The sequence below is a fragment of the Lycium ferocissimum genome, chromosome 6 (genome assembly GCF_029784015.1).
Source record: "Lycium ferocissimum isolate CSIRO_LF1 chromosome 6, AGI_CSIRO_Lferr_CH_V1, whole genome shotgun sequence".
Classification (NCBI taxonomy): domain Eukaryota; kingdom Viridiplantae; phylum Streptophyta; class Magnoliopsida; order Solanales; family Solanaceae; genus Lycium; species Lycium ferocissimum.
Genome location: NC_081347.1, coordinates 3149014 through 3163921, shown reverse-complemented (window position 1 = coordinate 3163921; position 14908 = coordinate 3149014). Strand labels below are relative to the sequence as shown.

The 14908-nt window shown below is 34.8% G+C and overlaps 1 protein-coding gene and 1 pseudogene across 1 annotated transcript in view; one reads left to right on the top strand and one right to left on the bottom strand.

Annotated features, from left to right (window-relative positions):
• Nucleotides 1-661: 661 nt before the first annotated feature.
• On the bottom strand, nt 662-770 carry LOC132061678 (U6 spliceosomal RNA; annotated as a pseudogene).
• A 330-nt stretch (nt 771-1100) lies between these two features.
• The window catches only part of LOC132060490 (cuscuta receptor 1-like), a 39171-nt gene continuing 25363 nt past the window's right edge, over nt 1101-14908 (top strand). The window contains exon 1 of the mRNA XM_059453516.1: nt 1101-2309. Within this exon, the coding sequence (XP_059309499.1) occupies nt 1145-2309 (1165 nt within the window). The 5' untranslated portion in view covers nt 1101-1144. The remainder of the gene's footprint in view (nt 2310-14908) is intronic.

The following is a 14908-nucleotide window of genomic DNA, read 5'->3' as shown; positions in this document are numbered from 1 at the left end:
GGATGTAATTACACAGTTTGGTCTATTTATTTGACCAGGTAATTACGATTAGGTGGGAATTACTAAGTGAACTCTTTTTTTGATCCGGAGGGAATACATTGTTTTGTTATTTACCATTTACTTTTTATTTATTGAAAGGTAATTAAATTTACTTTTTTTAGTACAGAAAGATTATAGGAGTAGTGTTAAAGTAAAAGGTAAATAGGTCGTTCAATATTTGATGGTCATTTTAGTAATCTAACTTTTCACTAAAAGGCTTCCCACTTTTGATATATATATATATATATATATATATATATATATATATATATATATATATATATATATATAATTAACCTAATTAATTTGAATGGGAGTTGCATGAACATATGGCACAATTAATTTTGTTTTTACTCTTTATCGTCTTCCTAGATGGTGCTACGTTGAAATGTCACATTAATCTTGTGAAAAGGGGATAAAATTTCAGAATTTTGGTTCCATGGGGCGATATTTATCCATTAGGAGTAGTATATTTTCTACTTTTGTGATTGTCTATAATATTTGAGCTATCTAAAATACTAAGCCCCGAGTTATGAACAACACATATGACAACTGTTTCTCAAACAAAGTCATTTCAAAATGATATGATTTTAACTTTTTTTTTTTTTTTTTTGATGAAGTAAAAAATTTGGACAATTTCTCGTTTGTGCATGTCATACTTGCGTAGGGGGCAGGGGTCATGCTATCTTCTCTGTATCGTTCCAATTTATTAAGATGCCCCCAAAAGGGACGATATGATTATTTTCTTTGAAGTGTTTTAAGGGAGATTATTATATTTTGTGAAATGTTTTAAAAAGCACTTTTCGTAGTTGAAAATCCGAGCAAATGATGTATTGGGTCAAGTGCTGCTCTTCTAAGACTGATCCACAAACATTCTGATGGATTACTATAAACAGTTTAAAATTCTTTCTCAAAAAAGAAAAAAAACTAGTTTAAAACCTAAACAATTGAATAGGAGAAGATGTTTATTATAGCTTACAATGAAATTCAGGCTTAGTCTACAACACTTTATTTTTCCTACTTAGCCTCTTATTTCTTCAAGTTACCTGGCCAATATTTCGGTTGGCATGTTTCCTATATTTTCTGCATAACAACAAAATAGAACATGTCTAACCATTATTTACTTGTTCCTTCTACAGGCTTGTGTGATCTAAAATATCTTGAAGAACTAAGTCTCAGATTGAACAGCTTCACTGGAGAACTCCCCACATGTCTTAGAAACTTAACATTTCTTCGGGTAATTGATCTCACTGATAACCGGTTTACAGGAAACATTGCCTCATCTCCACTTTCAAGTCTCTTGTCCCTTGAATACCTCTTGTTAGCGAACAACAACTTTGAGATACCATTCGAGTCATTTGCTAACCATTCAAAACTTAAGTTAGTCGATGCTGACAACAACTCAGTAATTGTACAAACTTCTTCTAAAAGTTGGATCCCAAAGTTTCAATTAGAAGCCTTATCTTTAATCAACTGCTCTCAAATGCCAAGTTTCCTTCATTATCAACATCATCTAAGGTTTCTCCGTCTCTCGAAATGCAACATTAGTGGAGACTTTCCAAATTGGTTGTTAGAAAACAATTCTAAACTTGGAGAAGTTTACTTGGATGGAAATGCATTCACTGGATCTCTTCAATTGCCATTCCTTCCTAGTCTGAAATCTTTTGATATCTCTAACAACAAGATTCAAGGGAAACTTCCTCCTAACATTGGGTCCATTTTCCCGAATCTCGTGATAGCAACAATGTCCAAGAATATGCTTGAAGGCTTGTTGCCTTCAAGTTTTGGTTACATGAAAGACCTTGAATGCTTGGATTTGTCATACAATAAGTTAACAGGAGACCTACCGATTGCATTTGCTCGTAAAGGATCCAAGTTAGCTTTACTGAGATTGTCAAATAACATGTTGAAAGGGGAAATATTTCCAGTTTCAACTAACATCAACAATTTCCAATACTTATACTTGGACAAGAACAATTTCTCAGGCCCAATTCCGCAGAAGTTATCCACTGCTCCTTTAATTACATTGGATTTAAGTTATAATAACTTGTCAGGAAACATACCACCATGGCTTGGTAATATCCCCTCCTTAACCTCCCTCACACTATCCAGAAACCATCTAAAAGGTCATATTCCACCTGACTATTGTAGACTTGAAGGGCTTGAGGTCTTGAATCTCTCTGAAAACAACCTTATTGGTGCAATTCCATCATGTTTCAGTTCTTTTCGATCCTTACGCCGTGTGTATTTGAGCAAAAACTTGCTACAAGGTGAATTCCACATGTTTTCAAATTGCTCATATTTAAAGCTGTTAGATCTTAGTGATAACAGCTTTAGTGGTTCAATTCCAAAATGGCTGGGCAGTCTTGAGATAACTACCTTACTCTTGAAAGGAAATCATCTTCAAGGCACCATTCCCATAGAATTGTGCCATGCAAGTGAATTGAGAATTATGGATCTTTCTCACAATAATCTCTCGGGACCTATACCTCATTGCGTGGGAAACATAATGCAACAAGGTTTTACAAGCGAAGCATACCCATACAGTGGATCATTTGGACAAGTATTCTGGACGGTTGGAAGAGATGCCATGGTAGAAGTCTCAACCATATTGTGGACAATTATGTTTCAAGATAACTACGCATGGGTTGGAGTAAAGTTTACCACCAAATATAATACCTTATCCTACGAAGGTAGCATTGTTGATTATATGTCCGGAATTGATCTTTCTTACAACCAGTTAAGTGGTGAAATACCCAAGGAACTTGGTAACCTTACCATTCTTCGTGCACTTAACTTGTCACATAACCACCTTACTGGAGCGATACCGTCAGAATTTTTGAATCTCCAGAATATTGAGAGTTTGGACCTATCATACAACAACTTGACTGGGAGGCTTCCCGCTCAACTTCTAGGGTTGACAACTCTAGAAGTTTTTTCCGTGGCACATAATAATCTAACAGGTAGGACTCCACGGCTTTCCGCGCAGTTTGGAACTTCTAATGAAAGCAGTTATGAGGGAAATCCTTTTCTTTGTGGTCTTCCATTACATATCAGTTGCATGGAGACTAAAGAGATACCAATGTCACCTACTGGACTAGATGGTTGTGAAGAAGATACTGGTTTTCTAGATATGGAGTCGTTCTACATTTCCTTTCTTGTGGCATATGCAAATATGGTGCTCGTAGTGATTGTAGTCCTCTGGGTTAACCCCTACTGGAGAAATGTTTGGTTTTATTATGTTGAGTCTTTCATGTATTCTTGTTACTACTTTTTTGCTTCCAAAATGTAAACCTTACATATTAAGGTCACTTTCAGATAAATCATAGTTCTGTTCCTTATACCTTCTTGTTTCCTAGTACTGGGGGCGTGTTTGTTATGAGGGGAAAATGTTTTCCTATTTTCTCTTGCTTGGTTGCATTAAATATCTTGGAAAATGTTTTTCTAAATAAAAACACATCAACGCATCCCCAACCATTGCCTATCCCCCAACCACCCACCCCCACCCCTGCTTACCCCACCTCCCACCCCGCCTACCTCCCACCACCGGAAGTTGCACTCCAGATTCAAAAACTTCATAGCGTTATTTTGCTTTGAATATATGCAAATGCTCTTAGAATGACATTTTTCAACTTGCGTATCAAACAAAACAAAATGAGTAGGAAAATCATTTATTTTCTGAAAAAATATTTTCTACCAAACACAGCCTAAGTAAATGATTACTCAGTTGCCACTTGCTAGTATCAGCTTCCATAACACATATTCAAAATCAACATAACCAATTTCACAAATCATCAACAAAACACAAATCTTTCTTACACTAGCAAATATAACTACTTAAACAACATTCTTCAGCGAATTTAAGGAAAAAAACTCCTTTTTTAACACTTTTTAAGTAGCACAACTTGTCCAAGTAGCATCACCCATGCAAATACGAAACTTGCACATTTCATTATTAATTTTCTATAACAAAAACACCATTATGTTTACTTGCGAATAGAGATGAAACTTGCTTAAAATTGCTTGACACGAAATTTGCTGAGGTGTGCTCTGAAACAAACCAGATTCTCAATACAAATATATATATTCACTAATAACCAACTAACAACTACAACACTCAAACTATTGAATTACAATGGATTATACTGAAATAACAAGTAATTAAGCATGGGGATAAGAATGGGGATGAGTGTAGACATGTAATTTTTGACCCTTCCCGAGTTGTTTTACACGATTTTTAACATTAAATATTTCTTTTCAGCTTAATCTTGCTATTCCGAATTTTATCTCATTTTAGTTGTTTTATTTTGTTAAAATATATATATATATATATATATATATATAATATATATATATATAATACGAGAAAATAGAGTCGTATTTAAGCTAAAGAGGAAATTTCAAAAAATATTCTTTTCTTTTTAACCGGATTTAAATATATGTTTGTATTTTTCTTAATCTAAAATAGGTGGTTAATATGCTTATAAATATATTTAAATTTTTATTAAAATAAGAAAAAGACAAAAAAAAAAAAATCAATTACATTGCGCCACATATCAAGATTCCCAACAAACTTGGCCATGTTATTTTATCCTTTACACCTGCACATTCACGTTTTTTGGAGGAGGGAATATTATTAGGGGTGGGGCCCCTTTTTATTTTTTGGGTGGTGTTTTGTTTTTTACCAAATATATAATACACAGGAGCATAGCAAAAGGAGTGGGGGTGGATTCATTTTGGTATAGAAAGAGGGACACGGACAGATCCAGAAAAAGAAAACGGCAAAGGGCCAAATATACCCCTATACTATTGGAAAAGGATCAAATATACCCCTCATTATACTTTCGGTTTAAATATACCCTTGCCGTTATACTTTGGGTTCAAATATACTCCTGTCTTACACTTTCGATCCAAATATACCCCTCCTCCATTAAAATTGTCCAAGATAGACACCAAATCTGACGTTGCATTGACAACTCGGTAAGGTGGACACCACGTGACATTCCACCTCACCACTCCAACCCATGTAGCCCTCTCTTCCTTTTTTGTACTTTTGCTTTATTCACTCATTCTGATTTTCTTGAGTATGTGCTGGTGCAGACTGATCTGGATACACTGGTAAGAATTGATGGTTTATGTTATATTTTTTTTCCTTACTGAATAATGGCTATTGCTTGTGGATCATTCCTATCAATCACTGTGTACGAAAACAAAGATTTAAGAGAACGCGTGATGGATAAGGAGAGTATTAAGCAATAAAAGTGTAGCTAGATGTAGTTTGATCTCTTGCAACAAGTTGTTGTATTATATTTATGGATTTGAGGTCTTAACAATCATAATTGGGACTGTGATCCTTGGTTATCCGTTAGCAGACACTGAACTTCATCCACCGTATTTTTTTTATTCAGTTTCCAATTGTTCTTTTTGAGAATTTCACTTTCCAACTTTCTTGCATTGGTAAATATAATTTCTTGCCTATTAGCTTGAGCTCTACTTTGGTTTTACCCCTCGGTTACAACTTATAAGTGGCAAAGGTTGTGGAGGGAAAGGAGACGGTAGTGGTGAAAGAAAAGAGGAAGAGAGGGCTACATGGGTTGGAGTGGTGAGGTGACATACCACGTGGTGTCCACCTCATCGAGTTGTCAATGCCACGTCAGATTTAGTGTCCACCTTGGACAATTTTAACGGAGGAGGAGTATATTTAGACCGAAAGTATAAAGTAAGGATATATTTGAACCCAAAGTATAACGGTAAAGGTATATTTGAACCGAAAGTATAACGAGGGGTATATTTGATCCTTTTCAATAGTACAGGGGTATATTTGGCCCTCCTCCGAAAAGAATATATCATAATCTTCATCATCTTCATTTTTTTTTTTTTACTTACCATAGCATCACCTCCACACCACCATCTACCACCGCAACCCACCGCCACCTCCACTATTTCTTCACCGGAAAACCCCCAAAAACCATAAACCCACCTCGCTAACATCCAAACACTACCCCCTAAACCACCCAAAACCCCCATGAACACCACCTGAAATCTGCCACCCCTGCTTCTGTTTCTTCTCCATTTTTTTACCATTTCACCGCCACTTTCCGACCAAACAGAACGTTGTTACCACCAACCCGAAAACAGCGACGAAACGCCGCCCTATCATCTTAAAACCGCCACTCATTTCCACCCAAAAACCCCGTCACCACCCCTGTTTTGTCAAGTCGAAACTAACCCAAACACCCGACTTAAACACCCATTCCCTTTTAAGCAAATTTTCATTAATGGAGGCTAGCTGAAATTTTCTGGATCGAATTTGAGTTCGTAGGATTCGGGTCCGAACGAAAAGGGTAACAAATTACTGTTTTGGTCGGTTTCCGGTGAGTTAAGGTACGTTTTGAATTTTTCCGATCAGCGACTCCGGTTCGCGGTTCAGGCGTCGAATTGAAACAATTTCGCAGTATATTAATATAATTGAGGTCCAATTTTTATCTCTTCTCTCTTAATCCTTTTAGCTTAACACATGTTTGTTTTGGGTTATGATATATGTGATGAAATGGTGGTTGATCGTCTTAGCACTTTGATCTTGTTTGTTTCAGTGAATTGGTTTTCTAGATATTAATATGCCATTGTGATTAAATTCAAGTAGGTATTTAAACACTAGGACGGTTTTAAGTCTAGCATGAATGAAGATCAAGTTGAATTTGGGACGTTGAGAAGGTTGATCATTTAAAAATTGAATTTTGGATTTCGTATGACGTCTTATCCGTTCTTTGATGTGTGCTATACCCGATTTAAGCTTAGGCAAAATTGGACAATCGCAGGGGTTTGGTAGGCAAATTTAGGTTCATATATTTGTGTGTGTGTTTTCTTTTACTCATTTTTGGATATTATGTATTCATTCCCGGGTGGGATGTCCCGGAAGAAAATTTAATGTAAAAATGGAGGCCGTTCGTGAAGAAGACCCCGAGATGTCGAGATAGCTTAGTATAGTTTAGCACAGTGTAGTATAGGATTATTTTCTCACATTTTTCTTTTATTTCAGGTTGTAATAATTCGGACTTTATTTTTTGAACTCTTTCGTGCGCGTGCTTGTTTGTTGTTTGAGATTACCTTATTGAGTTTTTTATTTAAGCCAATACGAGTTAATCAAAGCGACCATGCTAAAACTACGGGACTCGAGGGATGCCTCACACCTTACCCTGAGTCAACAGAATTCCTTAACTGGAATCTCTGTCGTTGATCAGTTTTTAGAGTCAAACTTGTTTTGAAAGGAATGTTGATTTTATGGTGACTTGGCACACCAAAATTCGATGTCAGGTGGCTACTCTTTTTCTCTAAATAAAATTCCTTTTCGAAACACAATTTTCGTCACTTTCGATTTGAAAACCCTTTTAAAATTAATATAAATAAATCATTTTTGTGGGAAGAAAGAGGTGTGACAATGAGAAGTTAGACTATGGGAAAGGAGATGAGATGAACAGACAGTTTCTTCTACAGAATACACACAAACCGTTCTATGTTACCCCTAGTCTCTTTTTAACCAATTAGTATTTGGGTTGGATCCCAAACAAAACTTTCTAACATTTTACTCGGCCCAATATCTTCGACTGGATCAGTTTTATTTATCACTTCTAGCCCATTGGCCCTTATGTAGAGCTTGGTTCACAACAATACTCCCGCCTCCTAAAAGAACCTTGTCCACAAGGTTCATGTCATGAAACTTCATCCGGCAACTTGGAGTATTATAAATCCCTTGGCTACACCAGGCGAAAACATTCAGGAGCAATAGCGTGAGTTGGTTGACAGCTTGGAGTATTCCAGACTTGGCATCATCATTCTTACTTAGCTTCTGAACAACACCTACTTTGTACGGGATAACATGGCAAATATGTTGAATAATTTGAGATGCGTCCAAAACAGTAAAGCACCTAATTATGATGCCACTCAAACTTCCATATAGCATGGTTTTAGGCTTAGAAACATTACTGGAGGCAACATGAGGGATATTTATCATACTTTCCAACTGTAGCTCACGAATATGGCTAACAGGATCTGCATTAATGCCCTTCTCACTCTAATTCTTCCTTAGCATTAATTCCTTCTCTATCAAATGAAACATTTACAAAATAGGCCACACTATAGGTATTAGAATCAGATAATGGGATGCCAAGAATTGCATCAAGAGTACTACTAGGATCAATAGGAACTCCGGAAGCACTTGAAATATGATACAGACAATACTCCTTAATATGCGCAAACCCGTCGGAACTAAAATCATCCACCATGAAGTACTGATGAACAATTTTAGAAGCTTGCTCTCCACCAAGTCTCTTCACTGCAACTAAGCCATGACGTAATCTATGACGTGCAACCAACTGTACCATCCCAATGACACCATAAAATATGTAACCAGTAGGGTGCACCGCTTGAAGCATCGCCTTATATTCACTTCTTAATACTTTCCACTCTTGTAACATGACAGAAAGTACAACTGTTGTAGGTTGCAATATACTACTGAAGTATGAAGCAATAAAATGAGCATTTGTACTGGAATCATCTCCACTAACTATGACAAGCCCATCAAAGTCGAGTTCCTTTGCTATTTCAACAGATTGTGCCACTTGGGCTAGGAATTCCAATAATAGAGTTAAGAAAGGTGGTTTTGGAAGTGGTCGTGGCAGCCGAGGTTGAACAGTTTGTACAGAAAGAGAGACCAACAAGTGATTTAATACATTATCAAAAGAAAAGGCACCACAATCAAGATAAGGACCAGCAGTAACAATATACAACGAAGTAGTCCTTGATTTATGAACTAGACCAAATATAGCAAACAAGAGTTTAACAACTTTATTGACCCGAATATTTGGTGACTGCTTGGAGTAACTTTCAGCAAATGCCTGGAGAACTTTCCGTATTTTCCCATTCATAGCATGTTCTCTCGATTTAGGCAACAAGAATCCAGAAATATTTCGCTCCTGCCCAGTATCAACCCAAAAACTTTTGTGTAAGCTAAAGTCAAGGTAAAGCAACACCCTATTTCATTTAGCCACACAAATTTCTTCAAGAGAACTCTGTAAACATGGAACTATGCGAAGCCCTAAGGCACCATCAAATGGATATTCAAGTTCACGAATCTTACACTCGCATCCGACATCACAATTTGTTGGCCAGTAAAAAGAACCAAAAATCCAGATATATCCCATTTAGGAGATTCCCCAAACAAGGCCACATTATCTAGTGAATTTTTCACTTCCTCGATACTAGATTCGTTTGTATCTTCCAACACTGTAGTAGGTATCTTGGTTTGCAAAGCGGCATTTCCGCAGAAGCTATCATAGTACATCTTGACTACTATAGTTGCAGAATGTCCTCCCTCATGGAAAATAGCGTTAAGATCATGAGTGTCGGAGCGCACTACTGTGATTGGAAGTTCGTCGAACAACTGATCTTCGGTAATGGAAGAATGTAATTCTGCTACCTCTACTGATTTAACACTTCCAACCTGAGATGTTTCCATATATTCAAGAGTTCCAATCTCAATATTACTTTCGTTAGGGTCATTGTCCAAGGAATCCACATTGATATACTTATCTGGGATTTTATCGAAAATGTGGTCCGCCTCAAAGTTTCCAGCATCGAAATCAGATTCAAATGCAAGTAACGAGGAGATACTGCCTTGCTCAGCTAGAGGGCATACATGTATATCTGGTACCACAAGAGTTTCAGCATCGACAAGATTATCAGTTTTCCTATCGGGCATTTCACCAAGCACCTTGTGCGCATTGGTATTGCTTTTGCATTCTGATTGCTCACCATAATTTTGAGGCAAAGTTGAGTTGGTTATATTGCTCCATTGTGGATTAACATGAGCAAGACATGGAGAAAGTACTACTGGCTCACCGAAATCCAATGAAACAGCCTCAAAATGACTTCGGTACTTAATCATGGAAGCTACCTGCCAGAGATTGGCCAAGCAACCTTCCGGTGATTTGAGATGTCGTTTAAGAAAAGCTAATCAACACTTTGTCGGTAAACTGTTTCCAATGTGCCAATTGTTTGTTCTGTAAAAGCCATCAATACCACGTCAAAGCTTCCCCGTCGAGATAGGATGAGGCGAGACATAACTAGTTGTTTTCAGCAATTCTGTAGAAGTCAAATTACCTTTCAGCCTGAGAAATCCATAACTCTGAATTCTAGCCACAGAATCGTTGGAATTTCACCTGGGTAGGTTCACTTGTTGCAAGGTTTTCAACCAACTCCTGTAACATTGAATGAATTTCAAACAACTCCGTCGACCATGAATCCTTCTTGACGTTAATTGAATCATAAGGAGTTCGAAACTTTTGGTCCTCCATTGAAGACATTTGGATAAAAGTAGCAATGAAACAAATCAGATTCTCAATACAAAGATATATATTCACTAATAACCAAATAACAAGTACAACACTCAAATAGCAACTAATTAACAATAGAGGTAAGAATGGAGATGAGAAGTTAGACTATGAAAGGAGATGAGAGAAACAGACAGTTTCTACTACAATATACACATAGACCGTTCTATCTTATCCTTAGGCCTCATTTGTTTGCACTTATAAGAGTGGAACGAAAACAAACATATGCTTAAAAACGTATGATTATAAATTTCATAAGCAAATTCTATTTAGAAAAAAAACCATATCTTTGAGTAAAAGAAATCAAATTGTTGGTAATTCAACATTTTAAATGCATGATTAATACTGTGTTACCGTGTTGAGTTGGACCTTGATTAATCGGAGCGTCAATGCAAGTATCGGACACCGCGCGAGAAGCCAGAAAAACAATAATGTTGTATTACTGCAAATAGTGAAAGAAGTCTGTAAAACGCGGGTTTGTGTAGGTTGGATTATCAAAGGAAGTGCAAAATGGCTTACCTAAAACAATAAAAATCAATGCTTGTGCATGTATAGTTTTAAAACCAAATAAATTGGTTCTGGAAACCAACTTCGAGTGGCTCTAAATAACAAATATATTATAAGGTTGTCTTGTTTGACAATATGGGTGCTGGAACTATCAATCTCGACTACTTTAACTTCTATAGGTAGTCAATCTTAGAAGGATACGTACATATGTGAGGTGATCGTTCTTTTGGAAGAACTTCAAATTTGTCCTTGCATTTAAGTTGGACACTCTGTTTCTGCCATGATTGGTGCTATCACTTCCGTTGCCCGCCTCGTTCTCTTCACAAAACTTGTTACCGTCTCCAGTGTCGTCGGTGTATCCGTGTTTAATTTGATGGCTTCTCCGAAATTAAAGAGCACATACCATATCAAATGAAACTTGTTTAATTCAATACGTGAGCAACGAAACAACTAATAGACAAAATACTGAGTAGTACAATTAACATAAAATGAGGTGGAAAAAATATATGTTGAAGAGGAAAAGAGAATTTGCTGGCCAGTGGGAGGGAGAGGTAAAGGAGAAGGACGGAAAGTGAAGAAAAATAGTTTTAGTTGGAAAAGGGAAAGAGGAATAGTAATTAACAGAGGGAGGTTTTAAAACTGCCAATTTAAAAGGCGTGTCCTTTTAATTTTCTTTAGCAAATTAAATGGCAAAAAAGGAGTAAAGAGGCAAAAAAATAGGAAAAAAGATAAACATGATTTCTGATTTTTTAGAGCGCTACGCAGGCGAGCCTATTGCCTGCTTTTATATATATATATATATATATATAAGATTTCCAATTTCGAGAGTTAAACAAGTTTTTTTTATTGCAATTTTTTCAATATGCCTATTAAATCTTTTGAATTGGTAATTATTGTGATGTATAATACTTTTTACGTAGTTTCTAAATAGTATATAATTTTTTTTAAAAGAAAGAGATTATGTGTTCGAATTTATGATCAAAATTCAAAAATCGGGCTCTCAAAATTTAAACTGTACCACATAATTGGGGCAAAGGGAGTAATAATTTGAAAATAAAAAAACATTAAGTTCATTCAGATGTTAAAAACAAACGATCTTAATTATGTAATAGTCAGATGTAGTGATAACATCTTAATCATTCAGATGTGCATTCAGATTCAAACGTCTTAATCTAAATGAAAACAAATGCAGCCTTAGTATCTTACCACTAGTCCCTTTTAACCAATTACTAATTGGGTTGGATCCCAAACAAAACTCTCTAACATTTTACTCGACCCAATATCTTCAACTGGATCAGTCTTATTTATCATTTCTAGCCCATTGGCCCTTATGTAGAGCTTGGTTCACAACCGCGTTTATATTTTATTGTTTGAGTTCTCTCCAATTCGAATACACAGCAAATGCCTTTTTTTTTTTTTTTTTTTTTTGAGTTACTTCAAAACACTTACACATTTATATTTTATTGTTTCACTTAATTGCTTTAAGAAATTGATCAAAATGATCCCATTATATTTGAGGAAGCTTTAAATTCTTTACATTTACTAGTCTCTGGGTACGCGTGTTACCCATTTCAATGAAAACAACCATGTTTAAAAATAACATAAAAATATTTTAAAAAATGTGATATGAATTGTACAATAAAAGATGAAAAATTTCAAGATTTTTGAAATTATTAAGGACTTTGATCCATCTAAGTGATTCTTTGTATAGTTTACTTTTGTACTTGATCTCTTGTGAACCCATATGAAGATCTAAAAGAAATTTATTCTGAAATCAAACTATTGAGTTTAAACAATTATAGTGGGCAGACATTTTACTTCTAAAAATATTCTAACGTTTCATCAATTTTATCTAGAATAATTTTGATATAACTGCAAAAAAAAATAAAAAGCGTACGCCCTTGCTCACTGTTCATATTACCATATGAATTCCTTCTTACATTATCTAACACAAGGATTTACAATATAATGTGTGACAGATGCAATAATGTTGTAAACAACCATAAATAAAAGTTGGAACAAACCGGCCATCCTTGAGTTGGAACTTTCTAGATGATACATTAAAAAGTCTCACTTAATGACCCTGTGTAACTTACACTGCTAAATTTAGAAAGGATTATGAAATCAAAGGAATTGCCCGTATTTATAAAAGACCTCAGTATAAGCTGGTGAAAATGAAATAGACAACATTAAACACACAAGATTAAGGAAAAATTCTGTCAAAATACATAATATCAATGATCAACACCATCATATCTTTCTAGATATGTTAATTTTATATATATGGTCACTCAACTTTTATCTTATAACACTAAAGTTACTAAACTTTTTCTTGTAACGTAACAGTCACGCGACTTTGCTCAGGTATCAACAAAAACGACAAAGCTATTATTCATGATTAAAAAAAAAAAATCAATCAACTTTGCCTAGGGTCTGTTTGGAAAGCCACCTGGTAATTGGAATTGGTGTAATTACTAGGGTAATAATTACACAACCTAGTAATTACACAGTATTTGTAATTACAACGACCTATTTGTCTATCATAATGTAATTAAAGTGTAATTACAAGCGTGTTGTTTGGTTGCACAAGTGTAATTACACAGTTTGATTAATTTAAAAATAAATTTAATTATCAAAAATTTAAAATTAATATTAAAAAATATGTGCCTTTATAAATGATATTAAATTAGTTATTTCATAACACATTGTTTCTTGAAAATATATTAATTAATAATCATATATTTGTAACTAATATTGTAAAAAATAATTGATATATATTTTTATTTTAATTAATTGTAAAATTTAAAAGCAGACTTTTTTGTGAGAACATCATGGATGGGATATTTGACAAATAAAATAATTATAAATATCAGTGTTTTAAAAGGCGCGGGCGTAAAGCGAGGCGTTTACATATGCCTCGCCTAGGCGTAAGCCCCGAGGCATAGGGCGTAAGCCCCATGGGTATCTAATTTTTAATATTCTAAATTAATAAAATAAAAATATAAGTAAAAAAATATATTAAAACTATATAAATAAAAAAGAATTAGTATAAAAATGTATATCTTTATTATTAACATGCCAACATATGCATGAACTATTTAAAAAATCTTGAAAAAGTGAATGTAAAGATGCATTACACAATAACATGACTATAATGAAATATAATTAGAGTTGACAAAACGATACTCTGTCCTAAGAATTCAAAGATAAAATTAACAATAATAAAGAGTTATTATTTTAAAACCTGAAACTAGATACAAATTACTATGCATTATAATAAAAATAGCCAGAGTTGAGCCTTCTAAATATTATCTAAATTAGAGTGATATTAAAAGAAATTCTAAAACTAAAAACTATCTTGAGAAAGATAAATTGAAGAATGCTAATCTTGAAGAAAATAAAGCATAAAGAAGGAAACTGCAAACATGGAAGATAGTAGGAATTGGAGGACAAAACTCTTAGCTTTATAGTTTACTTTGCATACAAACGTGTAAAGTGTATATATTACTCCGTAAACAACAAGGAGAAAAGCTTATGAAATTAGGATAAATGATTAGAAAAAACTTTTGACTTTTTGAGATATTTAGTTTGAGAATTTACTATGAGTTAATTACGGGATATTTAGCTTTAAAAAAAAAAAATATTAAGCAATTTTGGCTCATATTTGTAAAAGTTCCCGGGGCTTGCGCCCCAAATGTTGGGGCTTACGCCTAGGCGAACGCCCCGAAGATTGGGGCTTACGCCCCGCCTGTATGCGTTGGTGTATTTTTGGTACGCCTCGCCCCAGGGCTAGCCCCGAGGCACGCCCCAAAAACTCTCCTTTTAAAACATTGATAAATATAATGTCATAACATTGTTCAAATGTTTGACAAAAATAAAAAATAAAAAAAAATCTATCAACTGTAAGTGAAAAATAAACTTGAAATAACAAGTCAATAGTACTAAAATAAATTAAAATCGAAAATATAACCTAA